This window comes from Vulpes lagopus, chromosome 1, assembly GCF_018345385.1.
Source record: "Vulpes lagopus strain Blue_001 chromosome 1, ASM1834538v1, whole genome shotgun sequence".
Lineage (NCBI taxonomy): Eukaryota > Metazoa > Chordata > Mammalia > Carnivora > Canidae > Vulpes > Vulpes lagopus.
In genome coordinates this window covers 8,001,105-8,016,815 of record NC_054824.1, presented here as the reverse complement: position 1 = coordinate 8,016,815, position 15,711 = coordinate 8,001,105, and the positions used below count along the sequence as shown (strand labels likewise).

The 15,711-nt window shown below is 47.7% G+C and overlaps 1 protein-coding gene across 1 annotated transcript in view; it reads right to left on the bottom strand.

Annotated features, from left to right (window-relative positions):
* The window catches only part of SCML4 (Scm polycomb group protein like 4), a 105,477-nt gene extending 93,352 nt beyond the window's left edge, over positions 1-12,125 (bottom strand). The window contains exons 1-2 of the mRNA XM_041768806.1: positions 11,829-12,125; positions 2,289-2,384 (exon numbers count right to left, since the gene is read on the bottom strand). Of these exons, the coding sequence (XP_041624740.1) occupies positions 2,289-2,319 (31 nt within the window). The 5' untranslated portion in view covers positions 2,320-2,384; positions 11,829-12,125. The remainder of the gene's footprint in view (positions 1-2,288; positions 2,385-11,828) is intronic.
* Positions 12,126-15,711: the final 3,586 nt, after the last annotated feature.

The window sequence follows — 15,711 nt, the reverse complement described above, 5'->3', positions numbered from 1 at the left end:
CACAAATTCACTGAGAGTGGACAGTGGGTAAGTGAAATTAATGGTGCCACATAGTATCATCTAAACGAGCATGGCCCAGAGGGGGACATGAAAATGTCTAGCTGCCTTCGTGGCCATGAGGCATGGACCTATCATAGCTCCTATGATGTCATATCATATACATCACATCTGAGCTCCTTGTCACCACTGAGCCAGACTTAACATTAACTAGGGAGACAGGATATCAGTGACCCTGACTTTCAGGGCAGACATTCTCTCACTAGAGGACTGGGCCTGCTGTGACATATGATCCTGCATGGGAGCCAGCAGGCAGCCTGAACTGCAGCTTAGAACTGACAATGAACATGGTGGCCAGCTGTGGGATGCTGGGAGATGGCCACTCCGGAGAGGGCAGCCAGAAGTCTAAAGGATAGCACAACTTCCTCAGAATTAGCTTCACCAACACGGACATTCTCAAAGGCTGCTCTGCCAACCAAAGGATAACTTCAAGAGACACTATGGGAAGGACTCAGAGGATCATGTCTCTATGGATGAACGAGGAATGCCACCTGGGATTTTAGCTCCAAACCCTTGGATTAGAGACGTGGACAGCCTAGGGCTCAAAACAGCACTTACCAAACTTCAGATCCCTTAGGTACAATCTTTGCAAAATTCATAATGTCTGAATACCTCCTATGATGACTGATTTTATGTGTCAACTTGACTAGACCATGAGGTGCTCAGATTTTTGGTCCAACATTATTCTGGGTGTATCTGTGAAGGTGTTTTGGGATGACACTAACACTTGTGGACTAAGTAAAGCATAAAATACCCTCATGTGGGTGGGCCTCATCCAATGAATTGAAAACCTATGAGTAGGATTAAAAAAAAAAATTGAGTAAGAGGGAACTCCTCCTGCCTGATGGCCTTTGAGCTAGCCATCCACTTTTTTCCTGCCTTTGGAGTCAAACTGAAACATTAGCTTCTCTTGGGTCTCAAGCCTGTGACTAGAACTGCACCATTGGTTCTCCTGGGTTTCCAGCTTGCTGAAACATTACACATTAGGTCTTTTAAGCACATTATATTACATTACACATTAGGTCTTTTAAGCTTCCATAATCATATGAGCCAATTCCTTTTTTTTTTTTTAAGATTTTATTTATTTATTCATAGAGACACAGAGAGAGAATGAGAGGCAGAGACACAGGCAGAGGGAGAAGCAGGCTCCATGCAGAGAGCCCAACGTGGGACTCGATCCAGGGTCTCCAGGATCACGCCCCGGGCTGCAGGCGGCACTAAACAACTGTGCCACCAGGGCTGCCCCGAGCCAATTCCTTACAATAAATTTCTGTCTATCCATATATGTAACCCATTGGTCCTGGTTCTCTGATACACCTAATAACCCTAAAACACCTCCTATACTGCATTTACTTAATACTTACTTTTTAAATGGCTTATTGAAATAAATATATTTTGAATCCAACTTCATGTCATATTCATAAATCCAAATCAAGTATTTGTTGTTAACAACATAAATATATAAACTAACTGTAAAATTAAATGTGCACTTACTAAAAAAAAATAGTCGTCCTGAAAACACATACTTCTGACGGTAACTGTATATGGAACGAAACTGTCTCTCATTTCAATTCCTAGCAAATGGAGATCAACTATATATCTTTTTAAAGATTTATTTATCCATTAGAGAGAGAGTGTGTGTGGGGGGAGGGCAGAGGGAGAGAGTGAATCTCAAGCAGACTCCCCTGCTGAGCACGGAGCCAGATGTGGAGCTGGATCCCAGGATCCAGAGATCATGACCTGAGCCGAAATCAAGAGTCAGGTGCTAAACCTCCCAAGCCACCCAGGTGACCAGAGATCAACTATATTTTATAGTGAATCTCACTTCTTTTTAAAGTAGAAAATCCTCTCTTAGGCATCAAAAATAATACGCAATACACAATACAAGGGAAAGAGTGCCATTAATGTGTGTTTTGGTTATCAGTTGCTGCTACACTCAGAACTATTCCAAAATGTGTGGCTTGTTACGTCTCACCATTTTGTGTGTCAGGAAGTCAGGGAAGTTTGGACTGAACAGTTTTTCTCTGATCTGTGTAGCATCAGCTGGGGAGGCTGGGATGGGAGGATCCCCTTCCAAGGTGGATTCTGCACCCACAAATCTAGCAGCTCCATGTTTCCTGTTTCTTTGTCTCCCCACCCCATCCCTACTCTGTTGTCTTTTTGTCCAGGGGCTTCCACAGAGCTTTGGCTCTCAGCAGCATGGGGCAGCCCTGGGGCAATCTATGTCTTACGTGGTGGCTCCAGGGCTCCAAGAGTGAGCATTTGGAGTCCCAAGTGGAACTGGAAGACTCCTGATGTCAGTCCTGGAACATTCCTTTGGCCACATCCTAGAAGACAAGCAAGTCACTTAGAACAGCCCAGAAACAAGGAGAAGGGAATCAGACCCCACAGCCTCGTGAAAGGGATGCCAAAGAATCTGTGGCCATGTTTATTCCTACTCCATTTTTATGTGCTCAACAAGAAAAAACGTTCTTAGACATGAGATTTCCGCATCACGGATAAAAGTGTATACCATATATCCAGAACTGTCACAGGGGACAGGCACACTGGAGTGAAGGCTTGGGTTTGACTTCGAGATCAGTTGTAGAACTTACTGGATGACCTTGAGCCACTGAAACTCTCTGCTTAAATTGACCGAATCTTGAGGTTTTTGCCTGTGAAGTAGAATAATGATACAGTCCAGGACTACTGTGTGGATAACTAGTACAAAGCCTACATCATCATGGTCCCTTGGTAACCGGTAATGCTTTGAAGCAAACCCAGAGAACAGTGGGGATTTTACAAAAGTGTTTTTAAAATACTATAGTTAGAAAAATAAAAAATAAATAAAAAATAAAATAAAATAAAATAAAATAAAAATAAAATACTATAGTTAGGATAAAAACCTAAGCCTAATCCGAAGGAGAATGAAACACGATAGGAAAGGTCTTCTCAGGCTCAAAGCCACCGTTTTTAGAGGAAACCCACCACGGGCATCTTTAGAGAATGTGAAGGTTACCCCCTGAAATTGCTGCCACAATATATTTGAAATGCCTCTACTTAGCAATCATGGCAAAATAGCACCATTTTTTAAAAACTCTAATTAATCAGGTGTTTGGGGAGGTAGGAGAAAGTGAAATTTGTGGCGGGTTGGCACGCTCTGATCCGCAGGTGCGCAGTGGCGGTGGCAGCCCTGCCTGCAGAGGAGCATTCTGGAAAAGGGCCCATATGGTCTCACCTGGCGCGATGCTGGGGGCAGGGTGAGCGTTACCGTAATTCCCTCTACCGAGGGCACAGACCAGGGATGCTGGGCCCACGGGCTACCCCGCATAATGAAGCGCTGTCTCACCAGATGGTCACAGGAGTGAAAACCTTGTTTTTGTGAAACCTAGACCTAACTCCAGTTGAACTACATAGTGCTGCTCAGCTACAATATCTGCTTTATTTTCCAAGAATGCAAATAATACAGAAATCGAAGGCAGACTGTTTTGCTCAGAATACTCCGAGTGGTTTTACCATTTTGGGAAAATCATGTCACTGGCAACAGGACCCGCTTGTGTCATCTGAGCCACCAGACAGCACTGGGGGAGGCCACACTTTGGGTAGCGGATGTCAAGCACCTGACCCCTCATTCTGGCATCCAGAGCAGGGGGCCTGCGCCCGAAGTAATTATAAGTTACTTTGCCTTTATTCCTCTTTTCATTTCAATTGTGACAAAACACTGGTTTTTCTTAGATTGTGGGTGCGGGTGGGCTGTATTATCTGGGACTGTAAACAGGGCATCAGAAATGCTGGTCATAAAAATGAGGGTTGAGTCTGATGGGACTGAAAGCCCACTGCTTTAAAAGAAGTTTGCTGTGGATTAAAAAAAAAAAAAAAAAAAAAGCCTTTCCAAGTGGAAACACTGGGGGAATCATTTCCTTTCTGGAACCTGCTGGACCTGGGAGCAGCCAGGCCGGGGCTGAGCAGGAGCAGCTGGCTCTGAGGCATGAAAGAGCTCTTTCTCTTCGGCCCTCACAGGTGAAAAGACAGGGACGCCCCATTGGCTTCCCAAAAGTGAAGGCAAGACTTCACATGGCCATGTGACCCTCCGCAAGTTATCTAACGTAAGCCTCAATTTCCCTACCTGTGTAATGGAGATAAAAATAGTCCTCATTTTGACTTCCTGTGTGGTTTAAGTCAGATAAATAAGATAAAGCACGATTAGTGCTTCTCTCAGCTTCCCTGAGCATATGACGCTCAATAAATGGGAACATGTATTTCTTACCACTTGCACAGCACTTTACAGTTTACAAAGCCCTTTTCCATATACTGTTTCCTTTGACCTTTATATACATTAACCCAAATAACCTTTGGGGTGTTATACAGCTTGTACAGTATTATATGCCGTGATCTAACAAAGTTGGGATGACACCAAATATTGGGCATGTTCTTTCCACCACACTGCGCTGCCTCTGCCCATCCTGACATTATCATTCGTGCAATCACTCATTCAGCAAATATTTATTGAGCACTTGCCCCATTCCGGGCACTGGAGCTCGGCAGTGGGGACTGACAGGGAAGAGCATCCTTGGGGAGGAAGGGAGGCCCAGGGCTGCCACCATAGACACCCTGGGTCACACTGGTGACCATTCAACTGGCTTTCTCCGCTCAGAATCCATGCTGCTCCATTTATATTTATTCCATACATCGCTGAGGTCAAAAGTAGCCCCCAGGAAGAAGTGGAGGAAGCTGGGGGAAGTTCTGGAGGGAAAAGTACCCCTGCTAACAATTGAAGTCCTCAGCAATGCAAGAGGGGGAGCCTCTTCAGAATGGGGGCTGGGCTGTCTGCATCCTTTGCAGACACCAGGGAAGAAGAGGCTGAGGCTTGCCCTGGGAGGAAGACCTTTAGGATCCATTCAATCTAAAGAATCTAGGAATCACTCCAAGACCACTTCTCGGAGAACAGGTTTTTGCTTTTAACGTGTCCCTTCAAATGTCAGATGTTTTTCCCTCAAGTTCATTATTCTGGTTATATTGTAACCTTGCAGCTTACACAGGAGGGGTGAACTGGCTTGAAAATGGTCTGGAACTTAAGAGATGCCGCGGTCCCAATGGAAACTCCTCTTATCCTGTCCTAAATCTGTATTCTCGGGGAAAAGAAAGAACACTTCCTGGAAACTGATAATCTACCAAGTGCACAAGCAGAACATGGGAATCTTGGCCAAAGGAGGCCTTGGGTTTGTTTGACTTTGTCCGAGAAGCAGTATAACCCACGCTCCCTGCTGTCAGAATCCTACAAGGACCAGCCAGGTCTTTGGTCCCACGGAATTTCTTTTCTTCAGGTATGAAAATGTTAAATATAGTCCATAAAAACAGTGACCTAATCTGTGCCCAGGAATATATATTTTTAAGTGACTATAGTTCCAGTTTATTCCACATTACTCTGATCTCAAACCAATTAGTAGAAACTCAGTACTTGACCTTAGCAGAGATCGGGGCTGATTTGGAAACATAAGCTTGTAAGACAAACTTTTCTGAGTGTCTTTTTTCCTGATTCTGCTAACGGAGAATTTTGGTCCCTTTATTTGTTTCTGGGTTCATGACAAATGACTCCTAACTGAAAGGACGGGCAATAGAAAGGAAAGACCAGTCCTCTATACCATTACAGATCACTGGCTTCCACACATTGTCACACACATCACACCCAACCTGGTTTTATAACTTCAGTTCCCTGGAGAGAGTTTATATTCACTTGGTCTCATTAAGGCATCACGCAATTGTTACAGGTCTCACTGTGGGACCAATTAACCATTTCCATATCAGGCACCGGTATAACCGCACCATACAGTTTGCCCTCATTATTTATGTCAAGTATTTAATATTAATCATGTTACAAACACTCAAAACAAGTGCTATATTTTCATACTGTGGGTAGTATCCACTTGAAGCATTTTTACAAATGAGCTCTTACGAGGGATACAATCATATATGCTGGAGCATCTCACGGCATCTGAAAGGGATTATATTATGTTATGTTCACAACATGAGGGGAAGTGCACAGACAGTCACGAACTGTATTGACCTCCAAACCTCATGGCAAATTCCCCCAGTACAGGCAACGACGGCAAGATACAACTCTCAAGACTGAAAAATGACAGAAATCTTTTCCCAGGGTGGCGTTCTTTACTCATCAATAAGCCCCATGCCTCACATGACATTTTCGAGTTATTCTCTTTGGGATGAACAGCATATTTTAATAGCTAATTGTTAGATTAAGTCCTGATTTCACCATAATTTCCCAATAGCAAGGGAATTGGGAATCCTAAAGGACCGTGAAGAAAGGTAGTCAGGCTCTTTCTCAAAAGGCCATAAAGAAGGAGAATGAACCGTATCAGCTTGTAATAGTTCAGAAACAGGGCCAAAGGAATTCTTTGCATTACATGACCTCCAAATCCTGTTCTCCAAAACAAAAAGCATCACTGCCCCAACGCTGGCTTTCACCTTGTGGTGTCCTCTTCGGTTCTTCCTGTCCTTGTTCACAGTTGCCTGTCACACAGGATTAGAGTCCTGACACCAGCCACAGGCCAGCTCGAAGGCTGCATCCAGGGCACACCCTACACCCTCAGGTATGGCCTCTGCGGTGTTAACATGGGTCAGGCGGCGGGGCTCAGGCCCAGCTCCGGACACCAGGGAAAAACAGACCCCTTGGTGTTGGACCCTGGTTTTCTCATCAGAATGATGATGTCCCGGGATGACTTGTGGACAAATGTGAAAGAGGAAAGAGGAAACCTTTCCTTCCATCCAAAAGGAAACAACCCAGCAGGTCTATAAGCTGACAGCCATATGCTCCTGTTGGCCCTACAGTCCCTTCTGAAGGGCACCAGCAGATGTGGGAGGGAGAGAGATGGCCAAGCACTCATGGGAAGGGGCATGGAACAGGCTCTCTCCTGTGGGTTTTATCCCAGCACTTCTTTGTTTCGTGCCATTTTCCGACGGCTGGACTGCAACCCGGTGAGGGTCATCCCTTGCTCGGCCAGCCCCGTGTTTGTTCCCGAGGTTAGCACCCAGCCTCCTGAAAAGCTGCATGTTCCTTTGGGATTAATCTCCAGCCGTATGTTTTCTGTTTTGAAACGATGACGGCTTTCTGCTCTATAATGATCAGCACAGAGACAGAAAAAAGGGCAAAGGCTTTTGTTACCAAATATTTAGCTCCCAAAAGTTGAGTCACTATCACGGGGCTAACCAGACAGCGTCACCACCTTGCACAGCACAGCACTGACACTCTTTTTCCCTGGCACATCAATTTTCTCGTAACGGCCAACTCCACTCTGTCTCTGTATCGTGCGCCTCATGGAGAAAGTAAAGCCGACACTCCTCAGCCAAGCCCCTTCCTCAAAGGGCTGGCACCGTGTGTGTGCAGGAGTCCACGATCATTCCCGAACATTAGCGACACCGGGAAACAAGGTCCGCTTAGGTGATCGACCAGCGCGGCCGCTGAGAAAGGAATGCACACCTGCTTCCCCACAAATAAAAAGTCAGGTGGACCGTGCCTGAGTTGGTGGGAGAGCAAAGAGGAGAGGGCGCAGGGTTCTGTGCCACCAGATTCTCTCTGAAACACAACTGGCCACGAGTAACAACAGCCACCGCAGGGAAGCCTGCGGTGTGGATCCCAGAATATGCTCCCATTACTCGGGGGTGTCACACAGACTCAGTGGAGTGATTTTCAGCTTAACACAAAGTGAGAACTGCCGGTGGGTAATAAATTCCTTTCTGTTCTAAAATAGTCCGCAAGGTAATCATTGCAAGAAGCAAGAGGTGTTTTATCTCCTTGGTGGTGGCAAAGTGCCTCTTTTGATTGCAAAGCGCTGATTTATCCCCAAATGCACAGATCCTGCTTGCTCGTCTCCTGTCTCACCCCTCGTCCCACCCTCCTGAAGGATGTTCTTGACTGTGTCCACACTGCCAGCGGAACCCAGCAGCAAAGTTTGTCACCAGCGTGCCATCCCGGCCAGGCTCTTGGCTGAAAGAAGCAGGAGCCCCACTAATGCTAACATTTGAAGGATGGGGGGGGGGGGACTGACCTCTGGAGGGCTGATTTGCACTCGACGCCACTTGCCTTCTGGCCACTGTGGCCAAACAGCAGCATCCCTCATCAGGCTGCCCCTGAATGTCGCCCACCAGTGCCTAGCAGCTGGGTGGTGGTGGTGGGGCGGGGGGGTGGTGGTGGTTGGGGGTCACTGTGGAGCCAGCTGCTCTGAAATCCCCAACGTGCATAAGTGTAGGTCAGAACAAGCCAAATTTCAATCAGCCTCGAGCATAACCGAAATGGCCCTTGTGCCTGCAGCTCCTCTTCTCAGAGTTTCAATCTAAATCTCAACATCTGACAAACCGCGGGTGAGGGTTTGCAGAAATATTAGGGAAGAACCGTTGCCAGAACTGAAACCGAGATGAATACAACAATGAAAAACACTTAGAACCCCGTGGGCTTGCGGCCAGGACATCGGGACCCAGTGTTGCGCGAACCAGCAAATGCAGGCGTCGCCACAGCGGTTCACACAGAGGTGCCAGCAGAGGTTTACAGCCGAGACTGGAGTGTGGCGCTCGTGCAAATGTGGGGGGGGGGGGGGGACATGAAGAAAGAGAAAGTGACAGATCCTCCCCCACCCCAAACCTTGCGAGCCACTCCTTCCATCTTGGAAATTTTTCCGCGGTTTGGGTGATCCTGAGGGTCTCTGAACCACACTGGAAAAATGTCACAATGGATGTTTGAATTAAAATCCGGTAGATCTGCCAAAAGACCAATTGTTTAAAATTGGCAGCATTCCAGAGAACTTCCTAGGCTGCCTGCTGCCCCCGGGGGCTGAGAGAATTGCTAATTCCAGAGAAAGTTAATTATCACCTTATTGATAAAGGGGTAATTTTTTAAAGCTTATGGTGTGGCTTTTGTGACTCATTAATTAAAATTTAGAGTAATTTACTAGACACAGTGGCGGCTTCTGTTACGTTATATACGGCACCAAACCATTTGATTTTTCTCCCAGGGGCTGTTGTTAATCCCCCTCCTCTCTCCTCACCTGTCTGCCTCGGGAGGCAAGAAATAAATAAATAAATAAATAAATAAATAAATAAATAAATAAATAAAATTAAAAACGTGTAAACCTCCCAGCAGCCTTGAGGGAGCTGGCTGAACCAAGACGTCCAGGGAGGCTCTCCAACAAAGCTCCCTCCCAGCCCTGTCAAGGTGCCCACCCAGACCGGGGAGCACAGATGCTCACGCCAAAAAAAAAGGGGGGGTGCGGGGAGGGGGCTGCTGCTTGCACAAACTTCAGCTGCAAACCGGTAGATGTTGCGCCCCTTGGGCTGGGAGCTGGGCAGGGAGCTGGGCAGAGGCTGCCCTCGTCCTCCCTCCTCTTCTCTTGCTCGCCCCCCCTCCCCGGGAAGCAGAGGGCTGGGTGGAGGGTGGAGGGTGGAGGGTGGAGGAGGAGCGTAGGGCCCCGACCGCCCGGTGCTGGGACTCTGATGCCCTCTCCCCCCGGGGGCCGCGGATGGGGGGGCGGGGGGGGGGGAGCCGAAGCCGAGCTTCTGCGGGGACCCAGCGCAGCCCGAGGGAGGGCCCGAGAGTGTGCGTGCGCAGGTGCGGGTGTGCACGGGTGTGCGCGCGTGTGTGTGATGCATCCTCCGGGGCCGCGCCGCCGGTCCCCACTTCTGCAGAACCCCGTGCACGGGAACTCCCCCCGCACACGCCCCGAGGGCCAGGGCTCCCCGAGCATCCCTTCTTCGCGTCCCGGGGAGCCTCAGTGCCGCCGCCTTAAGCCTGTTGCAGCCTGTTGCAGCCCTGTTGGAAGTACTTGGGACCCAACAGTGAAGATTTGAAAATGCATCGCCCCACCACCCCGGGGAGAGCTGGGAGGCCATCTGCTCGTCACTGTCCCCTCATCTAAAGTTTCCACCAAAAAAAAAGAGAAAAAGTTTAAATTGGATCTTTGTGCTTTGAGGGCACGGCTTGCATTTTTAGAAGCAGCAAATACTGCCTAACACTGAAGAAGTCGTTCCTGGTTTTGAGTTTGCCACATAGAAGTTCTCGCACCCCCCCCCCACCCCGCCCCCGTGAGTGTGACTCGTTTTCCAGCCCTGGTGGGCCGGTGTCACCTGCTGCTGGGACCCCGGGACCCCAGCCCCCAGGGCCCGAGGACCAGAAAGTGAAACTGCCTCTGCGGGTTTCACTTGCCTTGAAAACACACCACCAAAAGCAAACCAATGACCCCAAGCGATGTACTCCCCGTTTCTCTTGCTGCTTTCTTTTCTTTCTATTATCATTCATTTACTTTTTTTCTTACTTTTTTTTTTTTTTTTTTTGCAGCAACATAAAAGTGATTTTGGTGACACAGAAATGTAAACATGTTACACACGGAAGAACTGGGTTTTTTTGTGGGATTTGCCCTTGTAATTCTACAAAGCAAGCAGACTGACCGATTCTCCAAAAAGTTACCCAGGCTGTCCACACACACAATGTGGAGAGCTAAAGAAAACCTATTCACATTTAAAAAAACATATATCCATTTAAACACATAGGTTTAAAAGGTCAAGATCTGGAGCCACCGATCAACTTCCCTAAAACTGAAGCGTCTATGTCAACGTTTTATTTGAGTTCAGATGATCACCCGCGGCTTTCTAGGTAATCTCCACCCAGGGGCTCCTGCCAGGGCCCCCCTCATTTCTTCAGGCAGGTCCTACCCAGCAACACGAAAAACGCTCCACACAAATATCGTGCCCCTTGCTAGTTTACTTTACCACGCTGTAAATTTCTTTTTTAGTTATTTTTATGCTTTTGCTCCAAATATTCTATTTTATTTTTTTTAAGTCTTGAGGAAAAAAAAAAACCAAACAACTCTGCCTCTCACTCTTCAAAAATGGTTCCTCTGGTTGAAAAGAAAGAAAACCACAAGAGTGTACAACATCTCAATTTCGAAGCGCCTGGGTGGCTTTCTCAAGTTGGGCTCTGAGCCCAACCAAGGGCCACCGTCTCAGAAGGCTACTGGTGTCTAACCCTCTTGAGGACCATCACAGACTCTGAAGACAGCCCCAGGAGGCCTCTGCCCATTACTGTGACAGGGAGCAGAGGAACCTGGACTCAGCCCCTCAGCAGCTGTGGGTCAGAGGACTTAGACAGCTGACACCACCCTCATCCACTGTCCTGTTCCACTCCACAAGCTCCTGGAGACCAAGCTTCATGCCACCGGGGTCCCGGTCATGCAACGCCCTACCCGGGAGGGAGGTGACTCTGTATTCGAACTTGGGAAAAGCTGCTCCTGACACTCCCATAGCCACCTGGGTATTTTTTTCCTCCCAAACCAACCAGTGCCAGCTCCTAGCGGTAAATAGTATTCTCATCTATCTTGGTGAATCAAGAAAAAGCAGCACAAAGGCATATAAAACATTCCAGCTGGGTTATAAATAATGCAATCCAGTTCTAAAAAGTCCTCTTGCGTGTTCACAACACGTCAATTTTGATAATTAGGGTTTAGTAAATATGCATAGCCCGGGACCTAGAACACTGTCTAAATTCACAGAACAAAACAAAAGCAAAGCAAAGTCATCATGCGAAAAAGCAAAAACAGTTATTCGACATCCCACGTGGGGGGGGGGGGAGAAAACCCAACTTTCCACGTACTCCACCGCGGAGTTGAAGGGCAGGGAATGTGTCTGGGCCCCAAACCGAGAGACCCTGTCCTTCCAGACTATGGCCTCGTCTCTGAGATCCCGTTAAGAGACCAGGCGTCGTGTCTGGAGCAGGAGGAAGGGAAGTTTACCTGCTGGTCCGGGACACTCGCGGTGGCACCGGGCCCAGGCAGCCGCAGCCAACGCGTCACCTGTCGTGGCGACAGCAGAAGGAGCAGGATCCCGAGTCAGTGGCACCCCCTCCGCCTGTGCATCTCCCTCTCCTCCGGCTCGTTCGCCAGAGCCCCGCTCGGGCTCTCCGTGGGGCCGGGAGGGCTGGCTCAGGAGGCCCCGGGCGCTCTCGGTACCTGCGGCCACCGGCCACCGGCCACCGGCCACCGTTACAAAAGCTGCTCCCGCAGCCGCTCTAGGAGCTCACGGTCGGTCCCCAGCAGCCCCGCTCTCCGGCTGCAAACATCTCATTAGACTAATGCATTCAGCACGGGCAGAGAACTCGATTTACCATAGCTACAGCAATGAATTTCCATTACGATGACAGCTTCGACCACATCATGTCCGGAAAGGCAGCCAACCACTGGCTTTTAAAGAACACACACATTTTACATGCAGAAAACGAGGCGCGCCCGCGTGTGTGTGTGTGTGTGTGTGTGTGTGTGTGTGTGTTTCGTGTTTCCTTCCTCTTAGCAGCCCAACTAAGAGAAATGTGCAGTGGAGCTTTTTGCCGACATGAGCTGCAAGGTAATGACACCTCTGCATCCTTGGTAGTTACGTCCTTGTAATAACCTGAATTATGTCACAATTGTCAGAATGGGTGTTTCCAACATTTCGGTTTTCATTACCCCTCCTCTGTTGCCATAGAAACCAGACTGTAACATCATCTCTTTGTCCCAGTCCTGTAGCAGTGGGGGCCAGCACCAGTCTTGTCGGATACCGGTGATCTGAAGGAGCGACTGTTGGACTTTGCACAAATAAAACAACCACAACAACAACAAAAAATCCTAGTAACACCAACTGTGCAGGAGAGACTGTGTGTTTTGACTGTTCTTCTTTAGAAGAAGAGGGCTGCCTACACAGGTGAACACACCATGATCGCACGTGTTGACCGTACAGCTGTGTACGACACACACGGTCAGCGGATGGAGCTGGACTTGGGCTCCAGGTCTGTGTGTCAGGACAGAAGCATTTCTCCACTTGTGACCGTGACCAGGGCCTGCATGGGGCAGGATGGTCCCCACCTGGGAAAAAGACTACTATTCATCCTCCACACCCCATTGTGTTTTCTGTGGCAAATCAATTAATACCTGTAAAGGGACTTTTTCTCCTTTTTTTTTTTTTTTTTTTTTTAGTAAAGTGGAGCAAGACTGCCCATCACTCTTTTCACTCAGCCCATCCTGGAGTATTATTCCCAAGTATTTCCTATGAGATGAAACATCTACTCAACAAATATGTGGCCACCCGCAGGCTTACCTCTGGGGATGAGCAACAAGCAAATTTAGCAAATGTTTAGGACTTACATGAACTAGGGCCGACTAAGGCTCAGGGCACAGCTTGCACAGTTACTGAGAGTGACAAAAAAGAAATTACAATTTGAGGTTTTTCTGACTGCATATGCAGAGTCACATCAGAAAGAAATAAGAAATCTGTCTCCCCGAATTGTGAACATAGGAAAGAATTAAATTTCTTTGAAGTCCAAGCGTTGTACTTACTGAGCAAGAAATGAATGTGCTACTTGAGTTCATTCAATCATCGAATTTTGTTATTTTGTTTTGGGTGGGAGAAGGCAAATATGGGAGTTCTTCATTTTGGTCATTTAATACAAGCTGATTTCAGTAAAGGAAGGGGAGACGAGGTGGAGGGAAGGAGAGGAGGAGGAAAGAAAATAGGACCCACTGGGTGATTTCAATTGGCAGCATCTCTGTCGCGGGGGCAGCGTGTATTGTTCCCACAGCCTCCAGCACAACCCCGAGGTGTGCAGATCTGCAAAGCGCCTTGGTGTCTGGGGCGCTAGACCAGTGTTCGCTTTACAATGCTTCTTTGGATGAATAAGATAAATCCTTCTTAAATCATCAAAATATTTCTCAGATCCTGTAAAAGGAAGGAAGAAAGGAGAGAGGGAGGGAGGGAGGGAGGGAGGAAGGAAGGAAGGAAGGAGGGAAGGAGAGAGGGAGGAAAGGAGGAAGGAGGAAGGAAGGAAGGAAGGAAGGAAGGAAGGAAGGAAGGAAGGAAGGAAGGAAGGAAGGAAGGAAGGAAGGAAGGAAGGAAAGGAAGGAAGGAAGGAAGGAAGGAAGGAAGGAAGGAAGGAAGGAAGAAGGAAGGAAGAAGGAAGGAAGGAAGAAGGAAGGAAGAAGAAGGAAGGAAGGAAGGAAGGAAGGAAGGAAGGAAGGAAGAAGGAAGGAAGAAGGAAGGAAGGAAGGAAGAAAGAAGAAGGAAGGAAGGAAGGAAGGAAGGAAGGAAGGAAGGAAGGAAGAAGGAAGGAAGGAAGGAAAGAAGGAAGGAAGGAAGGAAGGAAGGAAGGAAGGAAGGAAGGAAGAAGGAAGGAAGAAGGAAGGAAGAAGGAAGGAAGGAAGAAGGAAGGAAGAAGAAAGGAAGGAAGGAAGGAAGGAAGAAGGAAGGAAGAAGGAAGGAAGGAAGGAAGAAAGAAGAAGGAAGGAAGAAAGGAAGGAAGGAAGGAAGGAAGGAAGGAAGGAAGGAAGAAGGAAGAAGGAAGGAAGGAAGGAAGAAGGAAGGAAGAAGGAAGGAAGAAGGAAGAAGAAGGAAGAAGGAAGGAAGGAAGGAAGGAAGGAAGGAAGAAGGAAGGAAGGAAGAAGGAAGGAAGGAAGGAAGGAAGGAAGGAAGGAAGGAAGAAGGAAGGAAGGAAGGAAGGAAGGAAGGAAGGAAGGAAGGAAGGAAGGAACTTTAGCAGAATCTGCCCCAGAGAAAGGCATTTCCAGTTTTCCTATCCAGCTCTGTGAGAATCTGCGATTCTGATCCTTGAACTCCGCACTGCCTCACCTCCTCCCAGAAGTGCTGTTGTGGCCTGTCCTTAAATCGAGTGTTTCTGGGATACAGGCATTGGCATCACACATCAACTGCACAGTGAGGCTTAAAATGGAAGTTAACTAAGATGTCTTGTTTAAAAAATGATAGAGATAATTGATAGATGATAGATGATGATGATGATAGATAGATGATAGATAGATAGATATCTACTAGAATTTCTTTTTTCATGCACCAGGACTTTGGCCTTAAGAAATTAAATCCAGGGGTGTCTGAGTGGGGCAGTGGGTCAAGTATCCGACTCTTGGTTTCAGCCCAGCTCATGATCTCAGGGTCCTGGGATCAAGCCCTGCGGCAGGCTCCGTGCTCAGCAGGGAGTCTGCTTGAGATTCTCTCCCTCTCCCTCTGCCCCTCCCACTCGTTCAGTCTTTCTCTCTCAAATAAATAAATAAAATCTTATAAAAAAAATTAAAATCCATGTTTTTAAAAATCCTAAATTCCAAGAAAAAAATAAGTCAAAAAACACGTAAAGGAAAAGTAATTTGGTGGTATGGCTGCACCCAAGCTAAGGGGTATGTTAAGCAGCAAAGGGACCCTTCCCAGCTAACGTACCTCTCAGTCTTATACACCCCTGGGCTGCAATCAGGATGCTTAGCTGTGCCACGTTGTTAATTTTCTTTGGCGCTGCGGTTACATTTCTGTCTCAGACCACAGCAGCATGTTCCACTCTTGCCACACAAATGCTACTGGGTTGGTGGTTAGGGAGAGGCGGCCAGTGGGAGCAGGTTAATTTGGGGGCATCCCAAATGCAAACCTACTCAGAGTGGTATCCATTTGAAGAGTAATCCCTGTCAGCTGCTGGTAAAGAGCTGTGGCTCCAACACAAGCATCAGGTAGAGAGGGCTGTGTCCTGGGCAGGGGGGTCGGTGCTACTGCAAAAACCGCCCATATTATCATAATAACAGCTAACATTTGCCGGGGAAATACTACACAGGAGCCCTTTTCACATGCAGCCTTTTTTGGTAACAATACTATGAA